General features: G+C 48.1%; 1 protein-coding gene across 6 annotated transcripts in view; it reads right to left on the bottom strand.

Annotated features, from left to right (window-relative positions):
* Positions 1-16,890, bottom strand: part of PI4KA (phosphatidylinositol 4-kinase alpha) — a 151,996-nt gene that overhangs the window by 38,200 nt on the left and 96,906 nt on the right. For all 6 annotated transcript variants that reach the window (XR_002727873.2, XR_002727874.2, XR_003307106.2 and 3 more), the window contains exons 23-30: positions 15,146-15,228; positions 10,392-10,462; positions 10,187-10,311; positions 8,946-9,027; positions 8,565-8,648; positions 7,188-7,277; positions 4,853-4,972; positions 1,468-1,560 (exon numbers count right to left, since the gene is read on the bottom strand). Coding sequence is in view for 1 of the 6 variants with exons in the window: in XM_023197967.3 (XP_023053735.1) it covers positions 1,468-1,560; positions 4,853-4,972; positions 7,188-7,277; positions 8,565-8,648; positions 8,946-9,027; positions 10,187-10,311; positions 10,392-10,462; positions 15,146-15,228 (748 nt within the window). In the remaining 5 variants the exon portion in view is untranslated. The remainder of the gene's footprint in view (positions 1-1,467; positions 1,561-4,852; positions 4,973-7,187; positions 7,278-8,564; positions 8,649-8,945; positions 9,028-10,186; positions 10,312-10,391; positions 10,463-15,145; positions 15,229-16,890) is intronic.

Raw genomic sequence — 16,890 nt, 5'->3', positions numbered from 1 at the left:
GGGTGAAAGCCCATGATGTGGAGTTGGAAGATGTGGTTCCAGACCACACTCCACTTGTGTGACTATGGCAAGTTACTTAATCTTGGGAACCTTTGTTTATTTATAAAACTGGAATAGTAACACATACATCTCACCAAGTACCCAAGAGCCGGGGCACGTAAACGTTTGTTACTACTTTAAAAAAAAAGCCAGAAAAATTAAAAAGCTTCATTCAGTGTAGCCAGAGTGTACACAGAGTTACCCTCTTGTGGAAAAAATAAGTAAATGTCATAAACACTCTGGAATGTGACAAGGATTGTAGGTGGCAAGCCACCCAGGTGCCGAGGCAAGAGACCGAGGGCACGAGCTGTTCCACTATAATAAAATATGTAAAATAAGAACAGTTATACTAAATATAGATCATAGATATGATTATATATGAATATCATTAATCATTACTTTGTAGCAATTACTTTTTATTCCAATATTATAATAATCCTCGCTCTACAATTGTAACCTAGGAGAAACCAGGCCATACAGTGATAGGAGCTGAAGGGACACAGTGAGAAGTGACCAGAAGACAAGTGTGAGCCTTCTGTTATGCCCGGACAGGGCCACCAGAGGGCTCCTTGGTCTAGGGGTAACGCCAGCGCCTGGGAAGACGCCTGTTGCCAAGCGGACCGTGGTCTAGCGGTAGCATCAGTGCCTAGAAAAACACCCGCTACTCAGCAGACCAGGAAAGGGAGTCCCCCTTTCCCCGGGGGAGTTTAGAGAAGACTCTACTCCTCCACCTCTTGTGGAAGGCCTAACATCAGTCAGGCCCACCCACAGTCATCTGGAGGTCTAACCGTTTCTCTGTGATGCTGTGCTTCAGCGGTCACGCTCCTAGTCTGCCTTCATGTTCCATCCCGTACACCTGGCTCTGCCTTCTAGATAGCAGTAGCAAAATTAGTGAAAGTACTAAAAGTCTCAGATATGCAGAAATAATGGCGTAAGCTGTCTCTCTCTTTCTCCCTCTCTCTCTCTGCCTTGGTTGCCAGGCAGGGAAGGGCCTCCTGTCCAATGGACATGTGACCCACGTGACCTTACCTATCACTGGAGATGGCACACACTCCTTACCGTGCCCCTTTGTCTTGTATCCAATAAATAACAGCGCAGCCTGGCATTCGGGCCACTACCGGTCTCCGCGTCTTGGTGGTAGTGGTCCCCTGGGCCCAGCTGCCTTTTCTTTTATTTCTTTGTCTTGTGTCTTTATTTCTACAATTTCTTGTCTCCACACACGGGGAGAAAAACCCACTGACCCTGTGGGGCTGGACCCTGCAAAGGATCCTCCTAAAATGTAAAATGTACCCTTTAATCCTCCTAAAATGTGTGAATTCCACATCATCCGGACCCGCTGTTCATTTTCCACTAGAAAGCAGTCAACAGCATCAAAACAAGAGGACACTTTAAAGGACCTAGGACGCAAGGACAAGAGAAGAGAAGTACCTCGCCTGCGTAGCGGTTACGCAAATTCAGGGACGCCATGAAGTTGGAGTAGTCTTTCTTCACACAGGCCGGGCGCTCGGTTAGCTGAGTTGCCTACAGACAAATAACAATTATTTTAGACTATGGTAACATTATCCTTTTCTCATGTTTACCATGGCTAAGCCTAAACCCAATTAAGAAGTCACATTCGGATCTGGGGGTTACTATTAATAAAAATCTTCACTGCTGACAAGTTAATAAAGCAACATATTTTAGAATACCTAGCACTTTGATATGTTCCATAAGAAATTAAAAAAAAAATTTACAGAAGAAATGTCTCTGAAAGGCAGTTTCTGCTACTGGTAGGCCTTTGCAAGAGAAAGAATCACTAGACTGTGAGAGTAATTGTCACCTGCGATGGAAACGCCATGAAAGCATTCACGCCGTCTCCTTGAGAGTTGTGTGGGCAGCTTACAAATGTCACTTACAGACTGTAAAGGGCTGAAGGGGAGAGCCAAGGCCAGCAGGCTCTTAAACATCTGCTGGCTGCTCCTCAGTCTAATGGGAAGAGACAGAACAGGGTACACCTTGAATACAAAGGCAACCCACAGAATGGGAGAAAAATATTTGAAAACTACCACCCACCCCCTCCACCCCTCCAGCCGCTCTCTCTGCTTCAGCCTCAGCCTCCCAGCCCCAGGGCCTCAGTGACCCAGCTTCCTAACCCACACCTTTCAGTTCCTGTTCATCCATGGTCACTGCAGAGTACAGCGTGCATTGAAAAGGACCTCCTTTTGCATTTCCCTTTAGCATTAGTACTAATGGGGAAAGTGAGCTTCTCAACTGTTTTGAGTTTAGAGGGATTTTTTTTTGAGGGGACGTGGTGTGGAGAAAGAGGACCAGGAGAAGAAAATATAGATGTTGGGGAACATCAAAATGCAAACAAGGACAAAAATACATGATTTTTCTCATGAAATTATTAAACTGGTTTATTTAAAAAAAAAAAAAAAAGATCCTGTAAAACTGCTTTACATTTTCTGGAAACAATGTGGTCTTTGGCACCAAGCAGGACTGAGTTAGAGCTTGGCTCTGATACTGATCAGCTGTGAGACCCTGGGAAGTCAATGTCTCTGAGCCTCAATGTGCTCATCTGTAAAGTGGGCATAAGAGTGGCCCTCTCACAATGTTGTTAGAGGTTCAACATAATGACACACACAACATCCTGGCGTGGCAAACAGCACCTGGTGAGCAGTGCAGGCCAGCTCCCTCCCTTCCACCATTGCTCCTCAATGCCCAATGAACCAGGCAAGAGAACAGCAGGTGATTGCCAAGAGCTGCTGCAGGAGTGCCCTGCCCTGCAGAGGAGTGCTGACTCGGTTCTTTGGTCCTACCGGCCTGAAGTCATACTTCTGAAACTGCCCTCCAGAGATCACTCTTCCCCTCCGAATGCTGTGTGAGGGGCGATGTCAGTCAGGGTTGGTGGAAGCTGACCTCTCCCTGTGCTTTCCAGGGGCAGGGTACCCTAGGATTTCGAGCATAACCCTTTCCTGTTTAGCAACAGAAAGGGAAAACCTGACAGAGCAGTAGGGTGATTCCAGTTAACCGTCATCATTTGTACATTTCAAAATAGCCAGTAGGGGCCCAGGCACAGTGGTTGACGCCTGTAATCCCAGCACTTTGGGAGGCTGAGGCAGGCGGATCACTCGAGGTCAGAAGTTCAAGACCAGCCTGGCCAACATGGTGAGATCCCATCTCTACTAAAAACACAAAAATTAGCTGGACATGGTGGTGCACACCTGTAGTCCCAGCTACTCGGGAGGCTGAGGCAGGAGAATCGCTTGAACCAGGGAGGTGGAGGTTGCAGTGAGCTGAGATGGTGCCACCTGCACTCCAGCCTGGGCGACAAAGCGAGACTCTGTCTTGGAAAACTAGACTAGACTAGACTAGACTAGACTAGAGACTAGACTAGAGACTAGACTAGACTAGACTAGATTAGACTAAACTAAACTCACACCATTCTCCTGCCCAGCTGGGACTACAGGTGCCCGCCACCACGCCCAGCTAATTTTTTATATTTTTAGTAGAGATGAGGTTTCACTGTGTTGGCCAGGCTGGTCTCGATCTCCTGACCTCGTGATCCGCCTGCCTTGGGATTACAGGCGTGAGCCACCGTGCCCGGCCCCAGAATTAATGTTTAAAAATTAAAAAAAATAAGTTAGAGAAAACCTAACATATTGAATTTTCTGGGGAAAAAGAACAAAATCCTTTAGGCAAAACAGATTTTTCACAAATCAGCTGGTTAGAGTCTAGAAGAGGCTTACAAATGGGAACACACATTCTACTTTATGTAATAAAGCTTTGCCCCTACCACCCCCAAAAAGGAAAAGGCTTATGACTGTCATAAACACTTACAGTCAATGAGTTCCACCTCTGGCCTCTGTGGCCAACCAGTGGCAGAGACACCCAGGTAGGTCAGCGCACTGATACCTGGTGCTCCATCAGAGTAGGAGGCCTGGGGCGGGTGACCCTGCAGGTGCAGGCTGGACCCAGCTCAACCATGTTTGCTAGGCTGGTGTCTTTAGAGATAGTGCAGTGACCTCGAGGGAAGTGTCCTGATAGCAAAATGAGGCGAGAAGACACCAGCCTTCTCTGGCACAGCCTCAGGCCCCAGAAAGGCCAGAGGGCACTCAGGCCCCTCTCTCCTGCTGGTATCCTAGGGGAGGCCTGTCACCCTTCCTCCTGGGTGCTCAGCCTCTGCACCTCCACATATCCCATCCCACACTCCATTCGGAGAGAGCTGGGAAGAACACAAGGCCAGGCTCTAGATTCAGATTAACCAACAGAATCTCTGTGACCAGCCCCAGTCACATGGCCAGGTGGAACTGCCTGCTTTAATCCTATTTAACTCTAAGCTCTAATTTAACTCAGAAAGTATTGCTGTGTGAACCCTTTGTCCTCTAGGTTAATCTCTAGCAGAACAAGAAGCTGAAGGCATTCATGTGCAGTTCAGCACCTGCAGAAAACAGAACTGTTCAGGAGTCCAGTACCTGCTCCAGATAAGCGCAACTGTGGCATCGCACTGCCGGTGTCCAGCAGAGCTCTGTTTCCATCCTCTCGGATGGGGACATTCAAATCAAAAACTGATCACTGACATATCAAGCACTGATCCCCATAAACCCATAAAAAAAAAAAAAAAAAAGCATAATAAGGAAACACTCATTTCAATGGCCACCTCTTCTTTGGGCTAGGGTGAGGCTTGCACAACTACCATTGTCAACAGACATCCACAGCACCCTGCATGTACTCGGTGCATGTCATGAAAAGCGATAGCTAAGCTCTAGGCCTTCCCCTGCACTGTGGCTCCTATGGTCTAAGGGTCACCGCTCTCCAGAAGGCTTGCACATACCCCGAGAGTTGTGTTCTGCTTGTTGTAGCCAGCAAAGTGAAGGATGCTCTCAGTGGCCATGGCCAGTCCCGTGTGCTGGGACAGTCCCGACACCCAGTTCTGATGTTTGTTCAGATATTCCTGAAATAGGAAAAACACACGGGGTTTCAGTTATTTTTTAGAGGCAGGGTCTTCTCGCTCTGTCACCCAGGCTGGAGTGTGGTGGCATGATCATGGCTCATGGTAGCCTCGACCTCTTAGGCTCAAGCTATCCTCCCACCTCAGCTTCCCAAGTAGCTGGGACACACCAACAAGCTTGGTTAATTTTGTAATTTTTTGTAGAGATGATGTCTCACTATATTGCTCAGGTTGGTCTTGAATTCCTGGGCTCAAGCGATCCTCCCGTCTAAGCATCCCAAAACGTCAGGATTACCAGCATGAGCCACTGTGCCTGGCCTTGCTATTTCATTTAAAGGGGAAAACAAAACTATATAAATTAAGGTGTGGGCTAATGGACCAAACACTGGGTTTCTGTCCTGGGTCTGCCCCTCCCTAACTAAATGTGGGACTGTCAGTAAGTCAAAGCCCCTCTCTGATCAGCTATTGCTCATCTGACGGAGGACGAGGCCAATTCCCCAAGCGGCAGTCATGCAGTCACTGCGGTGTTGCACCATCAACGGGGGAGGGCCATTTATTCTTTCAGCACATCCTTGCTGAGCATCTGCTGTGGTAAATAAGGCAAATAAGCTACAAAGTCTTGGCCTTGTAGTCAACAGACAGGTAGCGTGGTGTACAGCCTCAGTTCTCCTACTGCAGTATCCTGGCGGCCCGGCCTGGGTGAGCTGGACAGCAGGAACGAAGAACACCTGTGTCCACCTGGCCACCCAGTGGGAGAAGGGTGCTGGGCAATGGGATACCTGGCAGAGCTCAGAGGTGTGAGGGAGGCCTCCTGCTCTAGGGACCACAGGGGGCTCAGCACTGCAGGAGTACCAAGGACAAGGGTCTCTGGGGGCAAGCCTGGGCCAGATGCAGGCCAGGCGGGAAAGGTCTCCAGGACCACGCAAAGGTGTTTATAGGTGTGAACCAACTAATTCCCTTAAGAAGAATGTACAGGAGCATGTACATGCAGAATTGTCTCAATGGTTTTGGGGGACTCCTGGAGCCCCAGAAACACATCCTTGGACACCATGGTGATGAAGAGTGACTAATGATCAAGTTTAAAAGCGAAGCACACTGATCAGCTATCCTATTAAAAGCAGACTACTCTGGTGGGTGGAGGAGAGGGCAGATTTGGGGAAGGCTGAGGCTGGGCATGGAGGGTGGGGAGTAAGCGCACTGCAAGGGACGTGAAAGGGCAGGCCAGGGGCACACCAAGGGGACACCTGGTAGAAAAATCAAGACCGCTTCAAGCCTTTTCATTTTCCATTTCCTTCTTAGGCCAGACCTGCCTGAGACAGTAAAAAACCTCTATCAGCTGCTTTTTTTGTCCGCTTAAACTTTCTAGGCGTCAGAGGGGGCCTCCCCTTTTCAGATGACAGACAGCCTTGTGACCTGAGGCCCTTTTGCTGTAAATGAACAAAGGGAAATCATTTCTTGCCACTGCGCTTCCACACAGCTCCCAGGGCTCTTGGAGCTGGCTGCTCTATCCTTCCTGGATTTCACAACCAGAAACACTTTTGAACTCATTTCATCTTTAAAGTGCTGCCAAGGTCAACCTCATGAGCAGCACCTCTCAGCACAACCACTCTCTGCTAACACAGATTCCTTCTAGAGGTATTTTTCTCATCTTTGATCCCTTTTAAGGCAATTATTTCCTCTCACACCCTGTGGCATTACATGGTTTACCTCGTGGTCATCTGAGTTTCCAAGCCAGTGTTTTTGTCTGAAAGACTCCCATGCACCTCCATATGCAGCTTATGTGGAGCTTTACTGGGACACAAGTACCAAACTCTGCCTCTACTCCACCAGCCTTGGTCAGGCCCCCCTGCCTTTGGGCATAGGTGCCAGCAATGCACTTGGCCCTTAGAGATGCTGCCATCTGGCAGCCTCCCACATCCACCACACAAGCCCGTGCTCTCTTGTGAACAGCTCTCAAGTCCTGCCACAGTCCTGCCACCTCACCTGGTATGAGCTGTCAGATGCCCTCCTTGTGCCCTGGCCAGCACTCACCTCACAGGCGCTCCTAACACAGAGCAGCCTCTGAGGCATCTATTATTCTCAGGCCCTAGACTGATGTTTTCGGTCTCCATTCACACTAGTGTTATTTGGATTTTGAGTTATCCATGTCTCTGAAAAGCTTTTTGGGGAGCTTGAAGGAGCTTATGGAGATTGCAGTTTGATGGTTTCAAGAAAGTACCTGCAGGTGGGACTTGGTGACGGTAGGTGCCCACTTCATGGCCTCCTGCAGGATCATCCCACAGCGTGCAGCGAAGTCCTTCACAATGCTCTGGAAGAGGGTGAAGTTGCTTCTCAACAACCCAAAGTCGTTTCATCTGAGCTGCTGTAGTGACTGTCATGGGCTGAACTGTGTCTCCCCAAATCCCTATGCTGTGCCTTAACTGGTACCAGTACCTCAGAGCAGAACTCATTTGGAGACAGGGCTTTAAAGAGGTGATTCAATTAAAAGGCCAATAGGGTAGGTCCTGATCCAATCTGGACAGTATCCTTCCTTACATGTGTGGAGGTGAAATCTGGACCCACAGAAATACTGGAGCAGCGAGAAGGGTGTGCACAGAGGGAAGAACACGTAAGGACATAGGGAGAAGGCTGCCATTCACAAGCTAAGGAGAGGTCTCCGCAGAAACCAGTTCTGCTGACACGTTGATTTTACACTTCGGCCCTCAGAACTGTAAGACAATAAATGTCTGTCCTTTAAAGCTGCCCAGTCCATTGTCTTTTGCTACAGCAACCCAAGAGACTAGCACAGTCACTAAGTTTGAACCTCGGGGCGCCTGGGGCCAGGAAGCCCACACACACTGTGGTCTATAATTACGGCACAAGGTTTGTGGCAGAATCTACATGAGTAACATGTCACAGAGCCACTGTGCAACTTGTGTCCTGGGTCTGGGACTGGACAGAAGGGCAGGCTCTGGGTGGCAAAATTCTCTTCAGTGCCACACCACTCTGTGGGAAACTCGCCATTGACAGCTGGTCTGGAAGGGAGGTCCACAGGTAGGATATGACTCAGCCCAGGCTGAAGGAGCTGTGAGCTGAGTTTCAGTCTTGCCACAGTGAGGGCTCTGAGACCAAGTTGGGGAGAGGAGAGACCCAGTACATCCTCCTCTTTTGGAGTGATTTATTCTGCCAGTTTCCCCATGGGATAGCACAAGTCAAAGGCATGTTCCCCTATTACCACAATAATAAAATGTCAGTGCACCTCAGAGAAGTGAAGTCCACCTGAAAATCATGCTTGTGCGATGCAGACTTGAGGCTATAAACTGGCTGGTAGCTGAAGACCTCTTTGGCAGCTAAACCGAGAACACAGCTGAGTCAACGTGGTTGAGGTGGGAGAGCTGGACTTGGAAGACAGAGCAACCTGGGGGCAGCCAGCTCCCCTTGCACACGATGGGGCCTGGCAATGGCTTGGTCTCCTCACTGGGGGATGGGGCCAGTACCACCCACACCTCAAATTGCTGGGGACTGGGTGAGCTCAGGCAGGATGACCACCTTGTGGACATATTCAGGGAACTGTGGCAAAGATGGCCCTTAATGCAGGGGATCGTGTCAGGCCTACCTCACGGGCTTCGTATGTGTCAGGAACTGTGATCCGGTAGGGGGCGTCGGGGATGTCATAGTAAGGCTGGTCCTTGTGAATATCCTGCAAGTACAGCAAGACTCCGTCTTGCAAACTGCCTTCCCCAAGTTGCCACTAGCAAGCACATGGGCCACCCCTTCCCACCAACTGTCTGTCTGTGACAGGCCTCCATACTTGATGCAACTTACTGCAAAACACCAGGTGGATTTGGGTCCCCTCACCCCCAACTCGACACCTGTAGCATTAATTAGGTTCAGGCTTATTGTCAGAGAAGCAAGCCACAACACAGGGCGGACAGGGCTGGCCGGGTGGTGGTAGTGCTGGTAGTGTTTGGGCCCTAGGTTTCCTGGGGACACTCACAGCGCTCAGGGACAGTGACAGGGTCTGCAGGATGTCCAGCATGGTCTTCAGCACAGTCCCGCTCCAGAGCAAGTGGGGAAACCTGCACCAAGAGCCCGCTCTCAGGACCAAGAGCCAAACCTCCAAGGAAGGTCTGCTTCTAGGAACTCTCTCAGCTGCCAGTCAGAGCCCATACCTGCTGCAGGCCAGCTGAAGTGGGAGGTCGGGAGGCCTTTGCAGCAGGATGCCTCAGGCTCACTGCAGCAAGGTGAGCAGTGCCTGGTCAGAAAGGCTCCCCAGGCCCCTGCCAGACCCACTTCTTAAGGCCAGACATGTCCCAAGTGACCTGCTATAAACCTGACACCAACTGCCTTGGTTATGCACTGGCCAGGACACCCCTCACTTTCCGAAGCAATCCTCTTAGTTTCTGACCAGCGTTCTCCATTATTTCTCACATAATGGAGAAAACAGCAGTATCTACCCGACACCCTGGGGTAAGACAGGCCATGGGCTCTGATGGCCCCAGGGCTGAAGGAGAGGTGTCTCTGCACAGCTGTGACCCACCAGTGGCCCACTGCTCAGGAGGCGCAGCTCAGAGACACACCACATGTGTGCTGGACTCATTCTCGTGACCCCTGGCTGGCTCCTGACTACCCTTGATGGTGCCGCTGCCTGGACCAGGCACACAGCATCTGCAACAGGCTCCAGAACCGCTGGATACCTCTGCGGAGCCGCAGGCAGCCTCCGTGTGGGTGTTTTGCTGCCTCTGGCCTTCTCACCTTGGAGAAGCTGGCCCAGCCCACCTCTAAGAGTTCTCATCAGTGTGGGGACATGTCCCAAGACGGTCTGTTTTGGCTCCCAGCACAAAGAGTGTATAGCAGAAAAGGGTCTGTGTGGGCTTTTGTTCCTGAGAAGCCCAAAGATACTGATTCTACCAGGGGACTTCAGGCTGGGCCCTGGGCTAGAAGATGGTGCACCAGGTCTTGCCAGGGTGGGTGGGATTGAGAGACACAGTGATGTGGCACCCAGCAAACGTGCTGTAAGTAACATTAATAGCTCAGAATGAACAGAAGTTTCTGGACCAAAATTCAGACACTGCAGCAAACTCACTGACATTGGAGGGAGGCTGCATCGCCTTAAGAGTTTTCATTCTGACTCCATTTTTTCCTAGGCTAATAATACAAGGATGATTTTTCCCGGCATTTGAAATCACAGAAGTATATAAACATACACACAAAACATTAGCAGGAAAATGAGCTTACTTATCCACCAGACCAGACAGATACTTGTCTGCCACCCTCCTTATCCTCTTGTGAATGTGGTTAAAGTTCACCAACAGGAACTGAGCGTGCCGCTCCAGCTCCTCCTCGTTCTCCTTGGTCTTGGCCTAGAGATGCAAAAGAAACAGGTACAGCAGTGCCCCAGGTGCCTCCAGCAGACAGACGCATTCCTGCAGGAGAGGCTTACTTTATCTGCCATCATGTTCAGGAAGGCATCGAATACTTTGTCTGCAACTGCAATCACACACTGCATCATCCCTGAAACAAGAAGGTTTCCACGGATAAGGTGCAGCAACAGAGAGAGAATACTAGCAACTTTCAATCATTTTCTTTGAAATGATTTCAGACTTACAGAGTGGCGAAGACAGCACAGAGCTCCCATATACCCTTCACCCAGCTTCCCTAGATTTTAACATCTGCAGTAACCAGGCTGATGTGTCAAAACTGAGTCAGATATTGATATAATCCTATTACCTAAACTTCAGACTTCGTCTGGATTTTCCAGGCCTCCCACACATGCCCCTCTTCTGTTTCAGCATCCAACCCAGGACACCAGATGGCATTTAATCTCTGTGTCTCCTACTCCCCTCTAATATGTGGTGACTCCTCAGTCTGTCAATGTCTTTTGTAACTCTGACACTTTTGACGAACAGTTATTTTGTTGAATGTCCCCTAATTTAAGTTTGTCTGATGCTTGCCCACCATTAGACTAGGATTACAGGATTTGGGGGAGAACTCCATAGAGTGGATGTGCTCTTTTTTTTTGAGATCGAGTCTCACTGTTTTGCCCAGGCTGGAGTGTGGTGGCACGATTTTGGCTCACTGCAAGCTCCACCTCCTGGGTTCATACCATTCTCCTGCCTCAGTCTCCCGAATAGCTGGGACTACAGGCGCCTGTCACCATGCCTGGCTAATTTTTTGTATTTTTAGTAGAGACAGAGTTTCACCATGTTGGCCAAGATGGTCTTAATCTTCTGACCTCGTGATCCGCCCGCCCTGGCCTCTCAAAGTGCTGAGATTACAGGTGTGAGCCACTGCACCTAGCCCGGATGTGCTCTTTCTGCATCATGTAAGGGGTATGTGGTAACAGTATCTCTTATTACTGGTGAAGCTAATCTTGACCACTTGGTTTGAGTTATCATTTTTCCCTTTTTCTATTTTTTTTGAGACAGAGTCTCACTTTGTTGCTCAGGCTGGAGTGCAATGGTGAGATCATAGCTCAGCTACAACCTTGAACTCCCAGGCTCAAGGGATCCTCCCACCTCAGCCTCCTTGGCGGCTGGGATTATAGATCTACAACACCATGCCCAGCTAATTTTTAAATTTTTGTAGAGACTGGGGGTCTCACTATGTAGCCCAGGCTGGTCTCAAACTCCTGGGTCAAGCAATCCTTCTGCCTCAGCCTCCCAAGGTGCTAGGATTACAGGTGTGAGCCACCATGCCCGGTCCCCTTTCTCCATTCTTTAGAAGCAAGTCACTAAGGACAGCCCACACTCAGAGCCAAGGAATTAAGTGCTACCTCCTGAAAGAAATTTGTGGATGAGAATTACAGCCACCATAGCAATTGATATTTTGGGGAAGACACTTTGAAGTTATGCAGAGATCATATTTCTCTTTAAGATTTTGCCCATTCACTTTGGCATCCATGAGTGAATTCTGCCTGCAGTAGTTATTATGGTTGTCACAAGAATTTTCTATTTTCCTCATTCTTTCTACTTTTTAAAAAATGTTGGCCAGGCACGGTGGCTTACGCCTGTAATCCCAGCACTCTGAGAGGCTAAGGCGGGTGAATCACGAGGTCAGGAGTTGGAGACCAGCCTGGTCAACATGGTGAAACCCCATCTCTACTAAAAATACAAAAATTAGCCAGGCATGGTAGCGCGCCACTGTAATCCCTACTTAGGAGGCTGAGGCAGGAGAAGCGCCTGACCCTGAGAGGCAGAGGTTGCAGTGAGCCGAGACTGTGCCACTGCACTCCAGCCTGGGTGACAGAGCGAGACTCAGTCTCAAAACAAAACAAAACAAAATTTATTTTTTAGGGACAGGGTATCACTTTGTTGCCTAGGCTGGTCTTGAACTCATGGGCTCAAGCGCTCCTCCTGCCTTGGCTTCCCAAAATGCTAGGATTACAGGCATGAGCCACCGTGCCCAGCCCCTTCTATTTTTATTAATAGTAATTGGAATTCTGTAAGGAAGGTTCAGCCTTTTTCCCCATTTTTAATTTATTCGATAGTCTAATCATTACAGAACTGTGGATTTTTATTTGTTGGGTTATAATCCAATACTATTTATTCTGTTCAAATCATTCCAGCTTTGGCCACTGGGAGTTCTTTCAGGCTTGGCTCCTGTGTCATCTGGACAGGCCCCATGTCTTCTCTTTTCCTCTTTCTTGGTGTATCCTTACTTTCCGGTGCAACAGGGTGCCCCAGGCTCATTCTGTACAGGCTCCCTAGAATCAACCATTTCTCCATGGAGCCCTGGTTCCTTTTATTGGAGAATACTAATTAGAAACCAAGATCTGAGCACTGGATATGCTCACTGTTACAGAGGTGCCAAGTAGGCTGTAAAAGGTAACAGAATGGGCCAGGCACAGTGGCTCACGCCTGTAATCCCAGCACTTTGGGAGGCTGAGGTGGGTGGATCAGAGGCCAGCAGTTCGAGACCAGCCTGGCCAACAAGGTGAAACCCCGTCTCTAGTAAAAACACAAAAATTAGCTGGATGTGGTGGTGCACACCTGTAATTCCAGCTACTTGGGAGGCTGGGGCACAAGAATCACTTGAGTCTGGGAGGTGGAGGTTGCAGTGAGCTGAGATTGTGCCACTGCACTCTAGGCTGGGAGACAGAGAAAAAAACACCCTCAAAAAAAAAAAAAAAAAAAGAAACGCAAAGAAAAAGCAACAGAACACAGTGATCATCACAGTGCAGATGAAGAACTGTAATAAAATGCCAGTTCACACTCCATCATGCTGTTTCTCTATCCAGTGTTTTTAATTTGCATGACTACATGCCAGGTCTGCCCTCTGCCTCCAGGCAGAGAGACAAGGCAGGTGCTATCAGCTTTGCACCTCATGCCCAGCATGGAGCCTGAGACATAAAGAGGCCTTTCATAGCTATTTTTTATGAGGGTAAGCGGGACCTCAGCAATCTGAAAAGTTGTCAGTGTGACCTGGACAGATGCTCAAGAGTAGTGAGAGGCTGCTTTCTTTTTTTTTTTTTTCTGAGACAGAGTCTCGCTTTGTCGCCCAGGCTGGAGTGCAGTGGTACGTTCTTGGCTCACTGCAAGCTCTGCCTCCCAGGTTCACGCCATTCTCCTACCTCGGCCTCCTGAGTAGCTGGGACTACAGGTGCCCGCCACTACGCCCAGCTAATTTGTATTTTTAGTAGAGAGGGGGTTTCACCATGTTAGCCAGGACTTTCTGGATCTCCTGACTTTGTGATCTGCCCGCCTCGGCCTCCCGAAGTGCTGGGATTACAGGTGTGAGCCACCGCGCCCTGCCAATTTTTTTATTTTTAGTAGAGATGGGGTTTCATCATGTTGGCCAGGCTGGTCTCGAACTCCTGACCTCAGGTGATCCACCCACCTCGGCCTCCCAAAGGGCTGAGATTATAGCCGTGAGCCACTGTGCCCAGCCTGATTTTTCAACAAAAGAAAAAATGGTACAAGTAGTTATCAGAAATAATTTCTCCATAGGGAAGAACAAGTTGATAGATTCACCAACCTAACAACGGCTTCCGGTGTGGAAAGGACTACACACTGCTAGTTGCACTTTCATTAATACTAAATTTGTCAATCTCAAGAATTTATCAATAAGCATGCCTCAAAGAATTTATTCATACAGTTAATCAAAATTTGTGGATTCTCCCCAATTCTCTTGCACACTTAAACATGATTTCAGCATAATTACAAAAATAATCAAATTATTCTAAGCATTTAATTAAAACTCAGGTCTAACATTTCAGTATCTTTTAAATTTTTGATTTTAAACACCTTATAAATCAGACTTCTTAGTGCCCTTACACTAAAACTGGCCAAAAAGTGCTTCTATGCAGCGTTTAACTTTTTCCTTTGTTGTCTCTATTTTAATATCTTTTTATTGGCTAAATACATTTTTATAAAACTACTTAATATTAGCCTTTTGTAATTTTAAAAATTTGAGGTATAATTTGCATATAATAAAATCCACAGCTCTTATGTGTTCAATTCCATGACTTAACAACTGTATACACTCATGCGACCACTACCCAAGCAATCTAGAGGACACTTCCATCAATCCAGACAGTCTCCTTGTACTCTTCCCAGTTTCCATCTCTCTTTTTTATTCTTATCTTAGCTTTGTCTTCATAGGATTTTGGTAATTGTAACATTTTTATGCCTTCCTAGTTTCTATCATTTCTCTGTCTTCCTAGGAGTTGGTTTTCTGGGCTAGGGCTGTTAACAGCCGAGGCCCTCTGTGTACTCAGGGTCTGATGACAAGTTGCATCTGGAATGCAGTGGCATGATCATAGCTCACTCTAATCTTGAACTCCTGGGCTCAAACGATCCTCCCACTAAGCCTCCCGAGTAACTTGGGACTACAGGCACAAGCTACTGTGTTCCCTGCTCCTGATGTTAAAAAAACCATGACTGCTCTCTGGCAACAGCAAGATGCTGCAGGTCCATCAGTGACCATCCGAGAAGCCCTGGTCCCTCTAGATGAGTGCTTGAGCACACTTGAGCATAGACAGTGGGCTAGAATGACCATCCTTCTTTTCGGGGCCCTTGCACCAGTGGCAGAACCATTAAGGTGTACATTTGAAGGCTATATGTTTTATACTCATCTTTCTAATGTAGTATGTAACTTCATAAAACATTTTCTACATGTAGACAGAAAAGAAGTAGTACTCCTTTTTATCCTATTAAAGCTCAATTCATCATGAAAGCACCATAATAATGAGCTTACCAGATTTGTCTTTCTGAATAGCTTTATCCTCAAAGTAGCAGAACATTACCTGGAAGCGATCAGGATCTGTTGAACGCAGTACCCTAAGAAGAAAAGAGCTTTAAATAAATTTTGAAAAATCCAGGCTCTCCCTATCACAGATTTGATGCTGCCCATAAGTGGTAAGGCTGTGAAGAACATTTGCCCTCTGCCATTCATAAGGGCGCACACTGACGTGGACTTTCTGGAGGGTGACGTGCACCATCTATTATACATTCCCATATTTTTCACTCCAGCAGCCCCACCATTAGGATATATCTTAAGGGTTACATGAATAAGGATTCTCCTAACAGCACTGACTGTATTATCCAAAATGGAAAGACTCTGAATGTCCATCAATAGAAGACTGGGCAGATAAGCCAAAGTACACCCATTCGATGACACATCATGCAGCCACCATACGAGAGGCAGCTCTCTACATGTGCTGTTACAAAAAAGTGTCCGAGACATATATTAACAGAAAAAAGCAAGCTGCAGGGAACACATGTCCAGCATGATCCCACTGACAGGTTTCCTAAAGGCCTGTCTGTGCATATGTATGTGTAGGCTACGCATGCTCGCCTATGCACAGAAAATTTCTAGAGGGAAATTTAAGAGGTCACTAATAGTGGGATAGTAGAAACGAGGTATTCACATCTACAAAGGTGACACCTGTATTTTTTCATCTTTAGCATCTTCTGTACTATTCCAGTGTTTCCTCTTCTCTTTTTTGTTTTATGCACCCTGTACATTTTTCTTTTATGGTAAAAAATATCTTTAACCTCAGGGGGAAAAGGAGAAAAAGAAAAAGCACATGCACTTGTCCCATGGGTGCTGTGAAGGGCTGTTCAGAGTTTCAGGGGCTCCACTAAGGCAGCAGCGGCTTGGCAGGCCATGTCTTTTGGCCTCTGCACCAGCCTGTCAAGAGTTAAGCCTCAGGAGGGCAGGCCAGGTGGCTTTCAGCACACACATTCGAGTGTGCACGTGCACACACCTTTAACTTGATTTCCCAAATTCTCCACTTCATGGTTTTAAAGTTCTCTCAATACCCAGTGGCTGGTAACCTGAGCCAGGTTCCTGAATAAAGGCTTTGAGGTTGCCTCTCTATGCTAATAGAGTGCCCTCAAGGGCCTGGCAGGCAGCCCGAGGTGGAAGGTGGGCTCACAGGAGCTGCTATGGGCTGCCTCTTAGAGTTTTCCTCTGCCAGTTAAGAGCCTGTCCTGAGAACCTGAGAAAACTACTCAGGGGCATACTTGTGGGAAAGGCAGAGGTAGCTTTGCCTTCAAACCACATGAGGTTGAGAGGGTCTGGAGATACCTCTTCTAGCCATGCATGCTGGGATGAAAGCCATGTTTTTGCTCTGTTTGGGTCTGGCTTGTTTTGTTTTGGCTGTTTTTTCTTTGAAAATATATTGTTCAGGCCGGGCGCGGTGGCTCAAGCCTGTAATCCCAGCACTTTGGGAGGCCGAGACGGGCGGATCACGAGGTCAGGAGATCGAGACCCTCCTGGCTAACACGGTGAAACCCCGTCTCTACTAAAAATACAAAAAATTAGCCGGGCGAGGTGGTGGGCGCCTGTGGTCCCAGCCACTCGGGAGGCTGAGGCAGGAGAATGGCGTGAACCCAGGAGGCAGAGGTTGCGGTGAGCTGAGATCCGGCCACTGCACTCTAGCCTGGGCGACAGAGCAAGACTCCGTCTCAAAAAAAAAAAAAAAAAAAAAAAAAAAA

Source organism: Piliocolobus tephrosceles, chromosome 19, assembly GCF_002776525.5.
Source record: "Piliocolobus tephrosceles isolate RC106 chromosome 19, ASM277652v3, whole genome shotgun sequence".
Taxonomy (NCBI): Eukaryota; Metazoa; Chordata; class Mammalia; order Primates; family Cercopithecidae; genus Piliocolobus; species Piliocolobus tephrosceles.
The sequence above is the reverse complement of the archived record's forward strand: the minus strand, read 5'-3'. Positions and strand labels throughout refer to the sequence as shown.